The following is a 19,978-nucleotide window of genomic DNA, read 5'->3' as shown; positions in this document are numbered from 1 at the left end:
TTTCTATTTTTGCAGAGGAGGGAAAAGTATTTGGGTTGCTCTTTTTGTCTTTTCATTTGTTCATTCATAATTCTCTTAGTTTCCCCTGTATCTTTCTGCACTTAACTTCATCTTGAGCCAGGATGTCCCTGGTTCATTCTTGTCTCTGTATTTTTCAACTTCACCTATTCTTACTCTCTAACATGACTTCACTATACAAATAAACTATGCAGTTAATGAAAAAAAAGTTATATATTTCCTGCTCTTATTTTGAAAAAAAAAAGTGAATATGCAGAATAATCTGTTTGTTTTTTAAAAAATTGGTTTTTTTTAATCATGCTTTTTCCTATGCAGTAGTGGACCTTAATAAAAAAGTGATTCTCTTCCTGCCTTATTATTAACTTGCATTGGTCCTTTAGTGTACACCAGTTTTATTAAACAGAAAAAAAAAAAGTTTAAGAAAATAAAAGAGGAGTTTAAGTTATAATCCAGGGTCATGTGTGTGGATGCATGCGTCGCTTCAGTCATGTCCAGCTTTTTGTGACCTTAGGCCACCAGGCTCCTCTGTCCATGGGATTCTCCAGGCAAGAATACTGGAGATGAATACAAGAATACTTGCCATGCCCTACTCCAGGGGACCTTCCTGACCCAGGGATCGAACCTGCGTCTCATGTTTCCTGCATTGGGAAGCAGGTTCTTTACCACTAGTGCCACATGGGAAGCCCTGACCCAACGTCATCCTTGGCTAATTGGAAAGTAAATATCCCTCTTTAGTTATTGAGGTAAAGAAAGAAGATTTAAAATCTGATAGATGAAGAGAGCTACAATAACTGATTAACAAATAAGTATCGGTCAGTGGTTAAGACTCTGTGCTCTCAATGCAGTAGGGGGCAAAAATTCAATCCCTGGTAGGGGAAGTAATAACCCAACGCCACATGGCACAGCCTTTAAAAAAAGAGTAAGTAAGTTTTTCAAATTAAGAATTTCTGATTTTTCCCAGCAAATTTCTTTGAATGAGCCATATAACGCCATACTAAGAAATACAAATGTAACCAAGGTATGTAAGCATAGTTAGAAACAAGATTTACTAAAAAAATGGAGATTTTTATTAACCATTAGATAAGAGAAGAAAGGAGAAATAATAGTTTCTTTCAAGAAAACAGTATCCAATTCTTTGTATGGGGATACTGCAAATATTTACAGAACTATACCCAAGAAAAGAAAAATCAAACGTAAATTAGTGGTTTGGGGAATTCAGGCTGGATCTGGGATGGCTTGTTTAGACCCCAACACCAAGTCCTTTTGTTTCTCCCAGTCTCAGTATTCCTTTTAAAATAAATACTAATATGAAACTTTATTACTATGAAGTGTTTAATCCCTACACTTGCTAGCAATGTCACTACATAATTCCCTGATACTTTAAAAACATTTGCTAGCTCTACCACTAGCAAACATATACTTCTATTTTGATAAATTTATTACATTTCAGATGACCTATATAAAAATATGAGACTAGAATACTCTGCATTTCTACCAATGAAATCACTTTAAAAGAACCAAGACAAAAACCCAACTTAGTTTCTTTTACTGGGAAAGATTATTTAGAAAGAAAAAAGCTGTTTAGAATTATTTCTTCTTACCACCTCTTGCACTTACAGGCTTCTCTCTTAGGAAACTAATGTAACCCCTTAAGGGTATGTTGATTCTAAGTGCTACTGTAGGCTACTGGGAGAAAGACTGTTTTCTTGCAAGAATGTACTCTCTTCTAAAACTTTACATTAGCGATTGAAAGTGAAAACATTTCTGAATAACAAAACCTTTCTTTAAAATAAACTGATGATGTTAAACCATATTTTCAGAGATTTAAAACTCTAAGGCTCCAAATCATGACAGTTAAAATGATTACAATCTGTTGAAAATATTTAGCAGTATTAATTAAAATTTAGAAAATATACTTCCTCAACACTTTAGCAAATTGGTGATAGTCTAAGATTTATAGGATAGTGATTCTGATAACTTTTTAATTAAAAAAAGTTTTTTAACTGAAGGATAATTGATCAACAGTGTTGTGTTTGTTATATAGAAATGTGATTCAGTTATATATATATATACACACACACACACACATATATGTTCTTCTTCATATTCTTTTCCATTACAGACTATTATAGCAAATTGAATATAGCTCCCTGTACTATACAGTAGGACCTTGTTGTTTACCTAAAACAACTTTTCAATTTTTCTTTTTCTAATCCTAGTACATTATCTTTGTTCAATTCCTTTAAAGTTGATACATTGATGTTCTAATAATAATCTAGAAATGAGAAAAGTTTCCATCAATTTATCTATACCAAAATATATCTTTCTAGCATTGTTCTTTACACAAAGCAGGTTTAGAGTGGTTTGGAGTCTTGGAATTCTGTTTGGGCTTCTTATAAGAGAAGCTGTTTTGAAGAAGAGATACATTTGTTCTTCCTGAGAGGTTTAATAGGGTGTGCATGTCCTATCTATGGATGGGCAGGACTTTTCATTGACTAGGAACACTGATTTCCATAACTTACCTATATGGATCTTGCAGTTTTATTTTAAACTGTCTTTGGTTAAGGCAACATAATTAAGGCTGGCTTGCTTCAAAGCAAGAAAACAGCAGAGAATATTCTAGATTAGGATTAGAAATGTACATACCCTTTATCAACGTTGAATTGTGGTTTATAGTTGCATCTTTTACTAGAATCATTGCTTGGATGTATTCTGTTAAGGAAGGGAAAAAAGAATGAAAACAATCAGCAGCAGCAGCACCTTTATTCAAGATGTCAGCTACTGTGCTATGCAATTCACTGATACATACTTTATCTCATTCAATCTTCGTAACTCCTCTGAGAGGTTTTTATGAGTATCTACTTTAAAGACAAAGAAATTGAAGCTTAGAGGTTAAGCTGTTCACTTCAGGTCAATCAGATAGAAGAGGTAGAACTGAATTCAAACCTAGATATATCAGAGTCATGAAGGAAGGAGAATATTAAAATGAAAGACAGTATTAATTTTGTAGACAAACACACAACTGATTAATGTCATAGAATATCCAAAAAGAATTAAGAATATCCTGGGGAAAACAAAGAATAGGAGGGGGGAAATTTTGCTTGAAAATCATATATTCTGATGGAATGAAGGAAGTTTCCATATAAAAGTCTATATTCTACAGCTACCTGGGCTGAAGACAAATAAACAGAAAAAATAAAAACCTGGATGACTGAACTGCCTGCCGATGTAAAACCCAAGGTTTGCCTTCTGAAGACTACTAAGGCAAATCCTGTTTAAAGCAGGCAAAACATATCCATTATGTCTAAGCTGTCTCTGAAAGATTGGGTGATGGATAATCTGCTATATTTTTCTGTATGTACCAAATGTTCTACAAGGAGCACATACTAGTTTTGCAATACACCCCCTCCACCCCTGCATAAAGATAAAATGAGGGAGAGAAAAGTAGCCTGAGATAAAGAGAGATTTATTTATTTATTATTTATTATTCAAAATAATCATCTTCATCCACTTTTACAAATGTTCATAGTATGAGAAAAATGAGTTTTTATAGAAGCAGAGCATATACACAAAAAAAGCAAACAACTGATGTCAAGTTCTTAGAAAACAAAAGAAAATATTTTGACTTTTAAAACAAATAGCAATACTGGAAATAGAACTAAACTGTATTGCCAGTGGGTAATATTTAGCATTAAATGTGTTGAAAGTTCTTACTGCTTCATACCTTTATTTGTGGCAGACCCATCTTTGATCTTTTGTTTCAGTGACTGCAGCACATTTTGCACTTGTTCAAATATGAAATCCACTTTCCCATCATCTTCCAGCTCCATCCAGAAAGTTTCTGCATCACCTAAAGAAAAAATAAGTGAATAGCCTAAGAGCTCAACAGACATAGACTGTAACTTTCCTAAAACACATGCTATTAAAAATCCACTTGGTTTCTAAATAAAATCAAGATTTAATTGGGTTATTACTTTCTTTCAGGAAAAACATTTTCGTCACCGTTTCTTCTTTTCTCTTTTGGCCACATGATCTTAGTTCCCTGACCAGGGACTGAACCTGGGTCCTTGGCAGTGGAAGTGTGGAGGCCTAACCACTGGAGTACTTGGTCACTGTCTCTTTAGAAAGAATGAAAACCAAAGATAACCTAGCCATCTCCCTTATTTCTGCTAATTAAAAAAAAAAAAGTGTTGAAAACTAGTGAAACCATTTCTTGACTGGAAAACAGAAGGAATGATTTCATTCTGGGGTGGAAGCAGGTGTACTTATAGACAACTATACCTTTAAAATTTTTCAAGGACATACCCTCCAATGAGTATGCAAGTGGATGGTTTCAGAATGAAACATCCCAACGACTGTTGAAATACCGAAACGTCTGACACTAATGCTTTTAAAAATATCTTTGCTATCAACTTTTTAATAGTTGACTGAAGAAAAGCAAACAATCTAAAAGCTGCGAATTATGTTTTATTTGGGACCTACTGAGGACTGCAGTCTGGGAGAGAGCCTCTGAGATAGCTCTGAGAAACACCTCCCAAGAGGTAAGGGAGGAGTCAGGATAAACAGTTTTTGCTGAGAGGAAAAAATAAAACATGTACTTAAAGATCGAATGATTACTGCCGATCACAAAGAACAGACGTCTCAATTTAATGATGTTAGTGCTTTTTTATGCCTAGGGAAATACAACAGTCTGGGCTCATTGAAATTATTCTTCAGATATGCATCTTAACTATCTACCGTCAGTATCTAGTTTTTCTACCTTCTGAATTCTCCTCAGGGAGTGCCACTTGGGGCAGAAGTAGATGTTGGCTTGATGGCAGGCAGCACTCACTATTTTCTGAAATGGCAGGCAACATTTTTTTTGTTCACAGTGATGTGAGGCAAAATAATGTTTAAAGCTTTTATAAAGTTATATAGATAAACCAACATTTCAGATGCTCAGCAAACTAACACTGTAATCAAAAATTTCCATCCTTTCACAGTTGAAAACAGAAATATGAGAAATGCCATGAAAATAAACTGACAAAAGTAAAATCTCACACCATGTTTAAAAGTAACAAAAATACCTAAAATGTTAAACACAGATTATTTCTAAAATAGATAACATTAATGTATAAAATGCTTAAAATGAATAGGGCCTTAAGCAAAGGAGGCACATAATAATAACTGCACTGCAGACAGGTCACTTGAGAAGCCACTGGGAGGATTAATGAGCAGACAGCACAGGAAGTTCACCCAAAAATACATTTTCTTTCATAAAAATTAAACCCAGAACCTCCAAGAGAGTAACGGTGGGGAATTCTTCAAAGGAGGCTTAGACTTCAAAGTCCCAGCTCTCCCTGGGAGCCATCTCACCCAAAGGGGACCTCTGGCTAATGAGGGCCGCCGCTCCCCAGCAGCCTCAGGAGGAGCACTGCTTCCCTGTGGACTCTCTGGCCTGTTGTGTACTACTCAAGACTAAGCCCACTTTTAACTCCCCACAGCACAGTTCAGACAAAGGTTTCAACACCTGAACAAAAAAACCAAAACCACCACAATGTGAAAAGGCAAAAGGGATGAGAAATGATGTCTTAGAGAAAGCTAGGGACTGTGACATGGAGGGCCTTGCGTGCCATGCTAAGCAATCTTATTTTTATATGGAAGGCAATGGGGAGCCACTTAAGAGGTTTAAGCATCTTATCATCATGTCTTATCATTATGTTTGTTTTTAAGAATATCACTCACGGGGCAGTGGGAAAAGGGAGTCAAGACTGATTTCTATGTTTCTGATTTGGTCAACCATATGTGTAATACTGGTATTATTTGCAATAGGGAATAAAGTAGAGCAACAAGTGAGAAATTCAAGCAGCGATAGGTAAAGAGGATACGTAGGTTCCAGAGTAAGATCTGGTCCAGATATACAAGTTAATTTTGGAGTCAATAATACAAAAATTCTTGATTGAAGCCACAGAGGAGATGTGATTAGAGAGAATGTGTAGAACGAGAAGGGTTTTCTGTAAAACATCAACATTTAAGTGATGAGAATAAGAAAAAGGAAACATGGAGACTGAGAAGGAATATAGCAGCAGATACTTGAGCTGAAACTCAAATCAGTAAACTAATACTACTGCTACTTGCCTCTAGAAATGAAGATCATCTTACAGCTCCACTGTCTGTCCAAGTTTGCTCCATTATTCAGCTAGATACTAAGATTTATTGCAAGAACATAATCATGAAGCAAGAGGTACGGCATCTTTGCAAAGAAGGAAGACAAGTAAACTACACAGTTATACTATATGTCTTCCAATCTCACATGAGACAGAAAGTCTTTGTAAACAGGCAATGCTCATGAATCACGTTGACCTGAGGTCATTTAGTAGATGAATATACATTGATAATGACCTGGGTACATGTATATGTATGTATTTATATTTCTCCATCCATTCCTTGAAGAGCTTCAGGGCAGTGGTCCAGAGAATCCCTAGACACCTGTGAGCCTGTTATCAGTAAAGTACAGCCCACGAATTCTCGGCGGGTGGGGCTTCTCTGGTGGCTCAGACGGTAAAGAATCCACCTGCAATACAGGACACCTGGGTTTGATCCCTGGGTGGGGACGATACCCTGGAGAAGGGAATGGCAACCCACTCCGGTATTCTTGCCTAGAGAATCCCCATGGATAGAGGAGCCTGGGGGGCTATAGTCCATGGGTCGCAAAGAGTCGGACACGGCTGAGCAACTAAGCACAGCATGGCACAAACCCTTTCAGACAATACACTAGGTCAAACTATTTTAACAGTAATACAAGATATTATTTGCCTTCTTCTTCCCTATATTGACATTAGCTGATAGTTCAAAAGCTCTGGTGAATAAAAGTGCTGGAGCCTTAGTGTGAATCAAGGCAGCTGCACCAAACTACCACCGTATTGTACTGTTTCTCACCAGTTTCACTTAAGGTCCTTGATAAAGCAACATAAATAATTACCACAGTACAATGGCTCTTTCAATGAAAAACACTAGTGAGATCATTTTGAGTTGTAAGATAAACTAGCTTTCTTATTCTCCCATGGAAAACCATTTTTCCTTAAAAGAAACACTAATAAAAATAATGGTTAAAAAAAAAAAAAAATAATGGTTTTCTGACTGGGTGTTTGGTACACATTTTCTTAAACTTGAAGGACAAAACTAATGGCAGTCATGGCTAATGATAAAATTCAAGCTACCAAATTAAAATTGAAAATTTAGAAAACTTGCATCTGCCATGGTAAATTTGAAAGGTTCTCACTAATTCATCATTTTCTGATGATTGATAGCAATTATTAACAAATGTAATTTTAAAATATTGTGATTAAATGTGTCAACATTTGGAAAAATCTGCATAATTCATTGCATCAATGTTTTCCAAGTGGCCAATGCATGTTATAAAATCATACCTGTGTAAGAGACCCATTCAACTGCTACTGCTAAGTCACTTCAGTTGTGTGCGACTCTGTGCGACCCCATCCCTGGGATTCTCCAGGCAAGAACACTGGAGTGGGTTGCCATTTCCTTCTCCAATGCATGAAAGTGAAAAGTGAAAGTGAAGTTGCTCAGTCATGTCTGACTCTTTGCGACCCCACGGACTGCAGCCTACCAGGCTCCTCCGTCCATGGGATTTTCCAGGCAAGAAGAGTACTGGAGTGGGGTGCCATTGCCTTCTCCGAGACCCATTCAAAGTGCAAGACAAATCAATGGATTTTAATGTAACACTGAAGAAAGCTCACTGATATGAATTCAGATTCCACACTATAACTAACCTTGAAGGAATGATTACTTGTTGAGTTTTGTAGTTGTATCAAAGAAAAACTTCCATGATTATCTGAGAGGCTATTAAAATATTCTTCCTTTTTCCAACTTCTTGTCTGTGTGAAGCTTCATTTTCTTTATACATTTACACCAAAGCCTCATATCACAACAGACTGAAGGCAGAAGCAGATATGAGAATCTCTCTTCTATTAAGCCAACTATCAGAGATTTGTAAAAATAAAAAGCAGTGGTTTTTCTCACTAATTTTTTTGTTTCAGAAAATAGTTCTCTCTCACGTAATTTATATTAACATGTTGGGTTTATTATTTTAAAAATATAGGTCAATTACCATTTTTGAAGCTTCTCAATTTCTTAATATAGTAAATATGAACAGATATGAACCACATAAACAAAAGCTATTGAGGGTTTTAAATACTTTTAAGAGTATAAAGTAGTCCTGAAATCAAAAGAAGGCTTGAAACCACTGGCCTAGATAACTGTCCAGTGAAATAGGTACTATAATCTGTATAACAATTCACCTACTACACATATGTTAAAGGGTGGTGAAACTGTTCTGTATGATACTGTAATGGTGTATACATGACATTATGCATTCATCAAAACCCACAGTACTTGACAGCACAAAGAGGGAAGCTTAATGTACACAATATCATTTAAGAGATCAGGGATCCCACGAAAGCATGTATACTCAACTTTGCTGAAGGGCTGGGTGGAAAAGATGCTGATTGAAACAACTTTGGAAATAAGTGGACTCTGTAAAACTACAGGCAAAAGGAACTTGCACAAGCACTGAGGCTTCTCACTTCGGAATGAGTTTATACTTCTGATACTGCTGTACATATATATTGGAATTAAGCAAATAAATAAGTGCATAACAGATAATGGGAATTTACAGATAAGCAAGGAGACTAGCTTAGCATACCCATATGGTAATGGATTAGAGCCAGAAACATCAGTATAAACTCATGTTTAACTTAATATAGTTAGAGATGGTTACATACACAAATATTTATAGATATGTGTAAATACAATTTATATATACCTTGCTCTGTCAGTTGAGAGAGCCTATAATCAAGACACCCCAAGAGCAACAAACACACCTATTGCCCAGATCTTGGTTTGTAATATGAATTCTCCAAATAAAGGAACCAGGTAGGCTATTCAAGAAACAGCTCATTCTAGGAGGATGGCAGGAAATACATGAGATGAACTTGGAGCATCTTTTAGTACCAGAAAATAAGATAGTGCTAAAAACCAAAAACGAAGAACAAAACAAAAACCACCTGCACTGATGGGGTATGTCAAAGGGGGAGGAGACTCACTGAAAGAGCTCCAAATGCCCAATCCTGGGATAATTTGAGTAACAAAATTAAGAAGTACTGGATTATAAACCAAAATATAAAATATGTATCCATGAATCTATACTGATATAAATACATGACTGAGTAAATACATATATTGGGGAGAGGAGACCAATCTCCCTTGCAGAAGTATTTTGAATAATAGTGTGAGTATCCTGCTCTCAAAGAGGAGTATGACTTTCCACTCCGAAAGTATAGGCTGCACATAGTGATCTCCTGTCAAAGAGTAAGTAGGGAAATGGAGGGGAAAAGAGAGCATTAATTTACAGTGGAGAAATCACTGAACACGATGTCAGCCAGGTGATCAAGCTCAATATCAACAGGCGAGAAATCATGTTGATACCATGTACCCTTGACATCATTTGGTAAAAAATGACACTTTATCTCTATGGTCTTCCTCCCCCCAAAAAACAACCCCAGGTCTAATCATAAGAAAAAAAAATACCACTCAATAATTCTGATAGAGGGGCATCTTATAAGACACTTGGATACAAAATCTTACAAAAACAAGAAATGTCTGAGAAACTGTTATATCCATGAGGACCCTAAGGAGACATGACAAGTAAATGTAATGTGGTATCCTGAATGGGACCCTGGAATAGAAAAAGACATCATGTAAGGAAATAAGAATAAACTATGGACTTTAGTTAACAATAATGTGTCAGTAACAATAACTGTAACAAATGTATCAGCCAAATGTTAGATTTTAAACACAGGCAGAACTGGGTGCAGGGAACTCTGTACCAGCCTTTCAATTTTTCTGTAAAGCTGAAAGTTTTCTAAAAAAATAAAGTATATTTTTTAAAAGTACATTAAAGTACTGACTAAGCATTACAGATACACAATTAATTATAAAGAGTCAAAACTGTTGTTCCATGAGAATAAATCCTTAATTGTAATTCAGGAAAGTCACGTGCAATGAAAACACTTGAAAATTCGACAATTCAACTTCAAGTAGTCTATATACTTTTAAACATAAAGTTTAACAATGGTTTTTCAACCTACCATTTTTTTCTCCCATTTTTTGGTGCTGTTTACAAACATAAAATTCTTCGAAATTAACTTTATCAAAGAATTGAATCACTTTGATTGTAGAATATAACTGGAATCCAACTGTGGTCTCTGAAATTTGCAGTACTCAGAGAAAATATATCATTATACTGTTTTAAGCCGAATATTCGTTGACACTTGAATTTTAAACTGTGCTTGAAGAAACTTTCAGAAATGATTACTAGTCCAACTTAATGATCACTCCATGAATCTTTATCAAGCGAAGACGTACAGTTGTATCAGATCATCAACAATATCTTTTTAAAAACAAAAATCATCTTCATCTTTTGGTCCATGAATACATGAAACATTCTGTAAGGAAAACAATAAGGAATGGTAAATGGCATATTTGAAAATAATAAAATATATCAGAAAAAAAGGGTTGTTGTAACAATAGCTCTATCTTTTAAAATAGCATGAACTATTATGAAAAAAAGAATACATATTAACTGGAAAAACATGTAAAATATCAATATTACGAATATTATAGAAAAATTCAAAATTACCTATTTAAAATATATGTTAATTAATATAAACTATCTCCATTTCATAAACCTTTAAAAACTTTTAAATGGGGCTAATCATGTTAACTACTTCAAAAGACTGTTGTGAGGCTGACTTAATCCCTTAGAATAATACCCAGCATATTACAAAGGACTCAATAAATGCTAACAGTCATTATTATTCTTTCAGTATATATACTTTAAAAACAAAATTTGAATTTTAGTATATATAAATTTTTATAATCTTTCATTGATAATATATCTTGTACTTTCTCTCATCATTAATGTTTTCCTATAATATGACCTTTTAAGTGATTGTACAATGTACTTTGGTCAATAATCCATAAGTTAAATTATACTAAAGAATTTTAACAATTAAAATGTACTAAGTTATTAAGTAAACCTCTATATCAGACATTTAGATTATTTCTGTTTTTCCAATACAATAAATAACGATGGAATATACTTTATGCCTATCTCTGATTATATCTTTAAGATATACACCTAGAGGTGGAACTCAGGGTCAAAAAGAGGTCAGCAATTTTAGTCTCAGGATGTTAGTCAACATATGATAAATTCTTCTCCTACTCCCACACCAAATTCACAGAAATCTTAATTTTTTTAATTAAAAATATAGAATCATGCTGAAAATAAAGAGGAAATTATCTACAGACTGAGTCTGTGGGACCTCTCTGTGGAAAGGCAACAGATGGGAAGTTGCAAAGATAATGCCAACCACAAATGCATCATGGCAAAATAAAGAGAAGATCCTCTCAGAGGAGATGAGTATATACAACCAAGAGTCATCAAACATCTGAAAAAAGTTACACCATGGAAGACACTCAACAAGCCCACCAAACTGATGAACTGAATTGAATTCAAGAGGATTAACAGAGCGTCCTGAAAATAGTTTTAAAACAAAGAGTATTGTATTTAATATCAAAGAGCTAATGAAGGAAGCCTCATCTATGAAATAACATACAATTCCGAAAAATAATTAACTGGATATCTTGGATATAAAAGTAGTTGTTAAATAAACTCAATAATTAACAGTCATAGTAACATAGATTCAGATGAAGAGCCAGTTAGTAAACTAGGAGACGAAGTTGAGTAATTCACTCAGAATATAGAGCAAAGAACTGACAAAAAGAGGGGTAAGTAGACAGAAGACAAGGCAATAATGACCAAAAAATTCTTATAACTGGAAAACACATAGGCCACTAAGGGTCCACTGAGTTACAAAATAAACTTACTAATACACACCACTAGACAAACCATGGGTAAACTTCAGAATATCAAGAATAAAGACAAAGTCTCAGAAACTCAGAAAATCTAGATGATCTAAAATGAACATTTATCAAACTGGTAATCAGACTTCTCATCAGAAATGTCGATGCAAAATGTTAAGGGAAAATAAGTCTGAATCCAGAATACTATTTCAGCCACCTTATGTTTCAACAGTAAGAGTTTAAAAAAAAAAAAAAAGACAAAAACTCTTACAGACACTCAAAGAGCCATTCAGAGACTCTGAAAGAAATGAAGGAGTACTTCATTAATAAAAACTAACCTAAAAAAAAAAAAAAAAACAACTAACCTAGAAGGAAGTACTGAGGTAAAAGAAGCAAAAGTGAGCAAATATATAAATAAAACACATTAATGCTACATAAAAACAGATTAAAAGTGGGTTTTAATGACAAATGAAATAATGCTAGAAGATAAAACCACAGGAAATTAACGTTCTTTTTGGAGGAGGGACGGAAGGGGATTGTTCTAAGATTAGAGAAAGTAAAGTAAATCATACTAAGTTCTTTGTAGAGAGGATATCAATACGAATTAAATGTATGAATTGCATTAAAAATATAAAGGTAACACTTTGGAAAGCAACTATCCTCCAATAAAAATTAATTTTAAAAAATGTAAAAAGAACAGTATGAAAAAGAAAACAGAACAAAGAAAACTTGGGGCTAAACTCAAAGAAAAATGGAAAAATACAAGATACAAAAGATACAAACAGAAACACGGTAAATAAAGACAAGAAAGAGGCCAAATATGTTAGTAATCACAAAAAAGGTTTTCTTCAGTAAATTTGCAGAATATTGTAAAGCACAGAGAAGAAAATTTAAATCATTCATAATCTCATCATCCAGAGACTACCAATTTAACTTTAGATTGTAACAGTACTTAAAAATTTGTTCATATTTTCCCCCCGTCTCACTTTTTCATTTTGGCAGAAAAATACTGATTCGCTTCGATTTATGGTTCGTTTTCACCAATAGGCTTTTGTGAAACTGTGACTCTTTCTTCCCTTATGTTTTAACAGGGATGACAGTAATGAATATTTATTGAGTATAAACCATGTGTCAGGCAGGCTTCTAAACACTTCCCTTGTTCTTATTAACCTGCATAACAATCACGAGGGACAAACTGTAGCATGCCTGGTTTTTCTCACAAAGAAGCTAAAGCATATTACACTGTACATAGCAAAGACAAACTAAGGAACCAAGCAGCCTGGTTTCTGAGCCCGTTTTTTGATCCTTCTAATCTACCGCCTCATTCTTAACACACACAGAACTCACTGCAGGATTCCACTTGCTGATGAGCACAATTACATATTGTTTCTTATTTTACTTCCTACCTATTGGGGATAACTACTTATGGGGTTGTGGTTAATTAGAGTCAGGAGCTCTGAGCATCTGCTCTCAACTCCGTGATCTTGGGGAAATGATTTTACTTATTCAGGGTTTCTGTAGTCTTACCTGTGAAATGGGTCAGTGGTTAAATCGTCAAGTTCTGCTTCTGGATTTTGGACTGCAGCTCATTTTCCGCAGCCCCTTTTACAGCTTCAGGTTCCCAGCTGCTTTAGGAATCACCTCTCAAGAACGTGTGCAACCGGATGACAGGAGACTGAAATGCGGGGGGTGAGAACTCAGGGCGCCCGCGATTTCCCCCCCTTCAGCCCGGGACTGTACGCGGGTGAGAGGGCCAAGGGAGGACGCAAAGGCTGGGATCCAGGCGGCAAAAGTTCCGCCGCGTTCCCTGGTCCTGGAGCGAGGCTTCGGGAGGACCACCCAGGGCCGTTACACTAGCTCAGCTAACGCTTTCCACGCAGCCCGCGACAGCCGAGAGCTGCGCTCCGCCCGCACCGCTGGCGAGGCTGAGTTCCCCGCGGGTCGGACTCCTCTCCCACTCAATGCCGCCGAGAAGCCGCGGCCTCAGGTGCCCCCTGGCCGGGAAGTACTTCCCATTTACTAGACCTCACCTTAGCCAACAGTCCCTCCTCGCCTCACCTGGGTAAGGAGGACCGCCCATATTTCCAACCCGAAATGGGAGGAGTAGGACACCTACCGCTCCCACTACCCAGCCCCTAGCGCATTGACTGCACACCCCGACCGGGTTCACGCCTCAGAGGTTCCGAGCGCGTACAGCCTGCAACGCGGCGGCGCTTGAGCGCGCCGTCTTCCGATTGGCTGTCAGAGCTCTCGGGTTGTCTCGCGCTCTCCGACTGGACCAATGCGGCTATCCACGGTTGAGAGGCCGGCGTCGCTGGAGGGGTGGTTCGTCTCTTTCCTCTGGTAGGTGCTTGGCTGCCATCTTGTGTGTGGCTGGGACTGGGCCGCTGGGCCTTTGGAACCTTCCTTAGCGACTCAAGCTATAGAGATGTCCTGAAGAAGCAGTGGAGGAAAGAAGGGGCCTGAGGAAACAGACCTGGAAGCTTCTTACCTCCCTGAAGGGGAAAAGTTTTCCTGGTCTGAGTCTCAGCCCTGGCTGGAAAGAGAGATAAATGATGGAGGTGATTAGGATCACACACAGGCTTTGGTTTGTTATTGTCAGGGCTTGGCGTGGACTCTGATGCTTTAACGGTGATCCCTTGGGTTCCAGGGAACTAGTCTAGTAATCGTTGTCTGCGAAAGATTCTGACCATCAACCCTCTATACTGACAAGGAGGGTTGTCTGATGGAGAAAGGAACAAGATTGGTAATGGAAGAGGAGAGAGGGAAATACGACTATCTTTACGAGTCGAAAGAGACGTCTTCGTTTTCTGTCGTTTGCGAGGGAGTGACTACTCATGTGTTTTGCTTAACCTCTAAAACCATCCTTTGGAAGCCGTGAGCTCCAGGTTCTGCGTTAGGGCAGTTTCATTCATTAGTGTAGAGCCGGTACTCCTGCAGTGGGTTTTGTTTGTTTGTTTGTTTAAAAGCTAGAACGTGGATGGCCTTTGCAGAAACAGTGGAAGCGAAGGAAGAATTTTGTCAAATCTTGGTTTTCCTGATTACGATCTGCTGAAGATTTGGGAATCTCAGGGTTTGCCTTGGCATGCTTGGTGGCTTTGTCCTGGGTAGGCAGAGGTTTGTGTAAAAGAAAACATTTTTAACTCCCAAGCTCTTTGAGATGGGAGGACGGAGGCAGGAATTATCTCCTTCTCCCCTTTATTATTTTTAAAAACCAAAGTAGAAAGCTTGATTGGTTATTCATTTGAGGGGGAAATTATCTCAGATCCGAAAACCTAGCTAAAAGGCTAATACTTCATGATTAACGTTAGCCGTTTTGATACTCATGAGAAGGAGCGAAGATACTGCCTTGAGTTTAGAAATCACTTTTCAAGGTAAACTGGTAACCCAATCAAGTCAACAGTGCTTTTTATTTTGTGGCAGGAGTATCAAGGAAAACAGCAGTAAAATAAACAATTGAAAATTAATTTTCTTTAAAAAATTTTACTTTTTTATCCATGAATCTTAAAAACTTAAGTTATAAGAGTTCAAATATCAGTAATTTATTATGGAGTTGATGGCTTAGGTACTAGGTGCCTAAGGAATTTTGGTGTCTATGGGGAGTTTTGGAACCAGTCCTTGGCTCTGGAGAACTGTATAGGCTATCAAAGGGTTTGGTGGTTAACAAACACCAATATCACAAAGTAGCTGCTCAGTAAATGTTTGTGAAAGCCTTTGGGTAAGGATAACATGGTAATAGTTCTTGGCATATATTCAAAAATGTAATTGTTGAATGAATAAATTTAAAAAATACAGCAATTGGGAGGTATGGATACTTTTTTTTTTTTTCAGTTGAGTTCAGCCGCTCAGTCGTGTCTGACTCTGCGACCCCAAGGATTGCAGCACACCAGATCTCCCTGTCCATCATCAACTCCCAGAGTTTACTCAAACTCATGTCCACTGAGTTTACTCAAACTGGTGTCCATTTTTTTTTTCTTTAGCCTAACTGGAAAATAATTTTTTAATCTGCTTTCCAGAAAACTTGAACTTAAGTTTTTCTTTTCCAGTTTATACATTAGAGTAATACTAAGGACAGGTTCATAATCCTTTTTTTCTGAGGTCTGTTTATGAGATCCTACAGTAGAGGTAATGAAAATGAACCATTAAGTAGTAATGCTCTATTTGCCATTTTTTTTCTTGAAAGTATCCAGTCTCAGTAAATGATGCCAAACTTATTGCTTTCAGTCTCTTCTGCTGAAGAAAATTTATTACTCTTTTATTTTCTTTTTAACACAACTTAAAGTCAAAATACTGTGTTTACATTTACGATATTGTGTAAATATGTTCTATATATAAGTAATTTTAACATAACAAATTAGGTGAGTATCCACAGACTTTTGTTTGAAGAATATAATTCTCTAGATTTCATAATATATAATCTGAAGATCCATAGAAATGTTTGTTGTAACACTTTTACGTGAACAATGTTAAGTGATGTTAAGTAAAAGTGTTTTAACTTTGATGTTAGAGATTATTTTTTAATGCAATCTCATATATACAAATTTAGATTTTTTCCCATTATCAAGTGATACATAGTTTATAAAAGAAAAAATTTGATGACACCTTTTAAATATTTTTGTGACTGAATATAGATTAGAATCTATCTAACAGCATTTTATTTTTAAATTATTTTTTATTTTTTTCATTTATTTTTATTAGTGGGAGGCTAATTACTTTACAATATTGTAGTGGTTTTTGCCATACATTGACATGAATCAGCCATGGATATACATGCTAACACAGCATTTTAAAAAGTCAATAAAAATTGTTCCCATAACCTGTTTGGAATTCTTGCATTTGGTACTTTAAAATGCCAAAAGGTTTTATGAGTGAAGGTTTTAGAGTGATGGATGATAAGCATTTCTTTTATATTATTATTAAAATAGAGTTGACTTAAATATTATATAGTTTCAGGTGTTCATTGCAATTCAATATCTTTATATATAATACTTCATACAAAGTTAATATAAATTATTGACTATATTTTTTACTGAACCAAACGTGAGTCTGCTCACTTGCCATACAGCAAAGCCAATTTATTGACATTGCCTATGGTAAAGGAAAATACAGCGATTATTGCAGGCCCTAATAAGAAGTATGGGCAGCTCATGTTAAAAAGAGCCAAACTCCTGGGTGGTTTTCAGGGGATTGGTTTTAAAGACAACATTTCAGGGTGAGGGCTGCAGAATTCATGACTTTCTTCTGATTGGTTGGTAGTGAGGTAACAGTGATGCTTCAGAAGTCTCAATCGTCTGGCCCGAGCTCATCTGGGGTCTAGTGCTTGAGGATGTAGTCACCATCCTCCACCTGGGTGGAGAGTTGGGTGGGGGGCTTAGTTCCTGATAAAGATATCTGTCAGATTGTTATGTCTATCCCTTGAGGAGGAACTAAGACTCTTGCTTTATCACTGAATTACTGTCATTACTTTTCTTGTTTAACTGCTTTTCCTTTGTTTCTGCATTCCCTCATTTCCATAATTAGTAACTGCCTGTGCCTGCTCTTTGGAACTCAGGGAAAGCCTGGAAGACTAAAGCCTTTTTCTACAAACAAAGAAATGGGGAATACAGAGGGGGCTTTTGTGCCAAGGTGGGCCCCCAGGAACATGTTTTGTTTCAGTACCTCCTTTTTCTTTGATACTGCTTAATCTTGAGGGGAACAGGTGGGGACAAGAAAGGGAATAAAGCTTTGGTTGGAGAGGTTAATCATAAACTCAGAAGAGGAGCTCAGTTTTAGGGGGACTCAGTTTCATAGTCCCTGTGCTGTACATTACATTCTTGTAACTTTTTAGTTTTATGCCTAGCAGTTTGTACCTCTTAATCCCCTTCACCTGTTTTGCCTTGTACCCATACCTCTCCTTTTTGGTAACCACTAGTTTTTTCCTTTGTATAGTATCTGTGAGTCTGTTTCTGCCTTGTTACATTTGTTTTATTTTTTAGATTCCATATATAAGTGAAAATACAAGCACTTCTTTATTAAAAACATTAAAATGTGATAGGTTTTCCTCTCTGTAACTAAATTGCATATAATCATCCTTTTAAAATTTATTTTGAAGTACCAGAAATACTTTGCTGGGCTTTGTAATTAGTTATGACTATGTAGATATCACTTTAGGGGGAATATTTTGAGATTTTCAGAAATATTTCTATAGTCTTCATTAATTTGATGTGTTTTACCATTATTTTTCTGATATTCAATAAGGTCCATTATGGGAATAAAACAATGTGACTAAAAATAAAAAATTATTTAAAACTTATAAAGATCATTCTATTTTATAGCTCAGAGAGCTATATTCAATATCCTGATGTAAATTGTTTTGGAAAAGAAAATAAAAAATGTATTCATGTATAGCTGAATCAATTTTCTGTGTGACAGAAAAAGACACATCATTGTAAATTAACTATTTCAATTAAAAAAAAATAAAAACTATAAAAATCAAAATTACTGCTGCAGTTTGTGCTTTTCAGCTAATCAATGGAATTGATTGGATGTTTGAATTATGAGAATGTCCATTAACTACTGAAAATGCTTCTGAGGTAAACATATGGTACACTTAATATTTCACTTAAGCAAGGAAATGTTTAAATTATTATATATTTAGGTTTTTTGAAAAGCATAGGGGAATTGAAACACTACTTCTTCCTTTGAAATCTCACTTGTTCCTGCTGTTCATTTTTGTGTAAATGAGCCCTAATTCTAAAGTTCTGCTCTCTTAAGCACTTAACACATGTCTCACAGCCTTTTGATAATTAGATCTACTCAATTTATGTACTACTTACCCTCTTTCATGTTTCCTATCTTGATTAATGGCTTTTCAGTGGCTCAGATGTAGAACAAAATTCCTATGTCTCCCTTTTGCCCAGTTTTATAATCTGTAACTTCAGCCTCCAAATGGCTTTCTTCATTTTCTACTATCACTGCCACTGTCCTGAATTATTTTAGGTCTTCCTTTTCTTTTTCTTAACATTTCATATGCCATGGTAGTATTGACAAAGCTCATTCTCCTTGACTTTAAATTTGTATTAGTTAAGACACAAGTTTGACTTCCATGACTGCACCCATGGAGAAAAGACCAAGTAAACTTGGAAAGAAAATCAGATAGGATTAGACTTTTTTAGCAGTGACATTTTATGCCAGATGTTAACAAAGCATGCTGGTAGCTCAGTGGTAAAGAATCCTCCTGCCAATGCAGGAGATGTAGGTTCTATCCCTGGGTTGGGAAGATCTCATGGAAAAGAAAATGTCAACCCACTCCAGTTTTCTTGCCTGGGAAGTCCCATTGACAAAGGAGCCTGGCGGGCTGCAGTTCATGGGGTTGCAAAAGAGTTGGACACAACTTAGCTACTAAACAACAATAGCCCAACATGTTTTAAAAATTCAAGGAAATAAATATTCCATTTCTCACCAAATGATTAAGAACTCAGGACATCAACAAGCGTTTATAAACATGAAACAACTCAAGGAATGTTGTTCCTAGGAACCCTTCTTGAAGAATATACTGGAGAATTTCAGACATAATAGTGATAGGAATGATAATATAGTGATAGAATGGTATGTAAATGTTATATAATCTGATGTTGAAATAATACAACCTACCGAAAAAGGGAGGAGGGGGTGAGGAGAAGTGCAAAGTAGAATAGTGGTCACTTGCTTCAGAGGAATTAGCTATAAGGAAAAGGATAATGCTTGAAACTGACTGATGGACAGAAACATATTATAAATAAGTATACATACTTAGATATAAAGCACTCATTAAAGTGTTACAATACCAGGTGGGGGAGAAGAGGAAGTTAGTAATTTTATTACTGTTAATAGCAGGGAACTAACTGTATCTTAAAAAGGGCAGGGGAAAATGAGGAGTATTTTATAAAGCTATTATTATAGAGTTAACCCCTGATAACAAAATATACAACACTCCCCTAAATGTTAAAAGAAATATCTACCCTAAAAAGGGCAAAGAGAGCAGACCATATAATGATGTGAACACATATTCTGTATA

The 19,978-nt window shown here is 36.0% G+C and overlaps 2 protein-coding genes across 12 annotated transcripts in view; one reads left to right on the top strand and one right to left on the bottom strand.

Annotated features, from left to right (window-relative positions):
* The window catches only part of SETDB2 (SET domain bifurcated histone lysine methyltransferase 2), an 81,299-nt gene extending 67,178 nt beyond the window's left edge, over positions 1 to 14,121 (bottom strand). For 2 of the 7 annotated variants that reach the window (XR_009691428.1, XM_061133778.1), the window contains exons 1-3: positions 6,136 to 6,337; positions 3,743 to 3,868; positions 2,665 to 2,730 (exon numbers count right to left, since the gene is read on the bottom strand). Coding sequence is in view for 6 of the 7 variants with exons in the window: in XM_061133778.1 (XP_060989761.1) it covers positions 2,665 to 2,730; positions 3,743 to 3,868; positions 6,136 to 6,154 (211 nt within the window). In the remaining variant the exon portion in view is untranslated. Of the gene's footprint in view, positions 1 to 2,664; positions 2,731 to 3,742; positions 3,869 to 6,135; positions 6,339 to 6,399; positions 6,572 to 10,166; positions 10,524 to 13,470 lie in introns of those variants that run through there. The other 5 variants (XM_061133776.1, XM_061133777.1, XM_061133782.1 and 2 more) reach the window with 5 other exon arrangements.
* Positions 14,122 to 14,187: 66 nt separating this feature from the next.
* CAB39L (calcium binding protein 39 like) overlaps positions 14,188 to 19,978 on the top strand; it is an 89,586-nt gene continuing 83,795 nt past the window's right edge. For 4 of the 5 annotated variants that reach the window (XM_061133787.1, XM_061133785.1, XM_061133784.1 and 1 more), the window contains exon 1: positions 14,232 to 14,286. The gene's annotated coding sequence lies outside the window, so the exon portion shown is untranslated. Of the gene's footprint in view, positions 14,287 to 19,978 lie in introns of all 5 variants that reach the window. The other variant, XM_061133788.1, reaches the window with a different exon arrangement.

The sequence above is a fragment of the Dama dama genome, chromosome 30, assembly GCF_033118175.1.
Source record: "Dama dama isolate Ldn47 chromosome 30, ASM3311817v1, whole genome shotgun sequence".
Taxonomy (NCBI): Eukaryota; Metazoa; Chordata; class Mammalia; order Artiodactyla; family Cervidae; genus Dama; species Dama dama.
The sequence above is the reverse complement of the archived record's forward strand: the minus strand, read 5'-3'. Positions and strand labels throughout refer to the sequence as shown.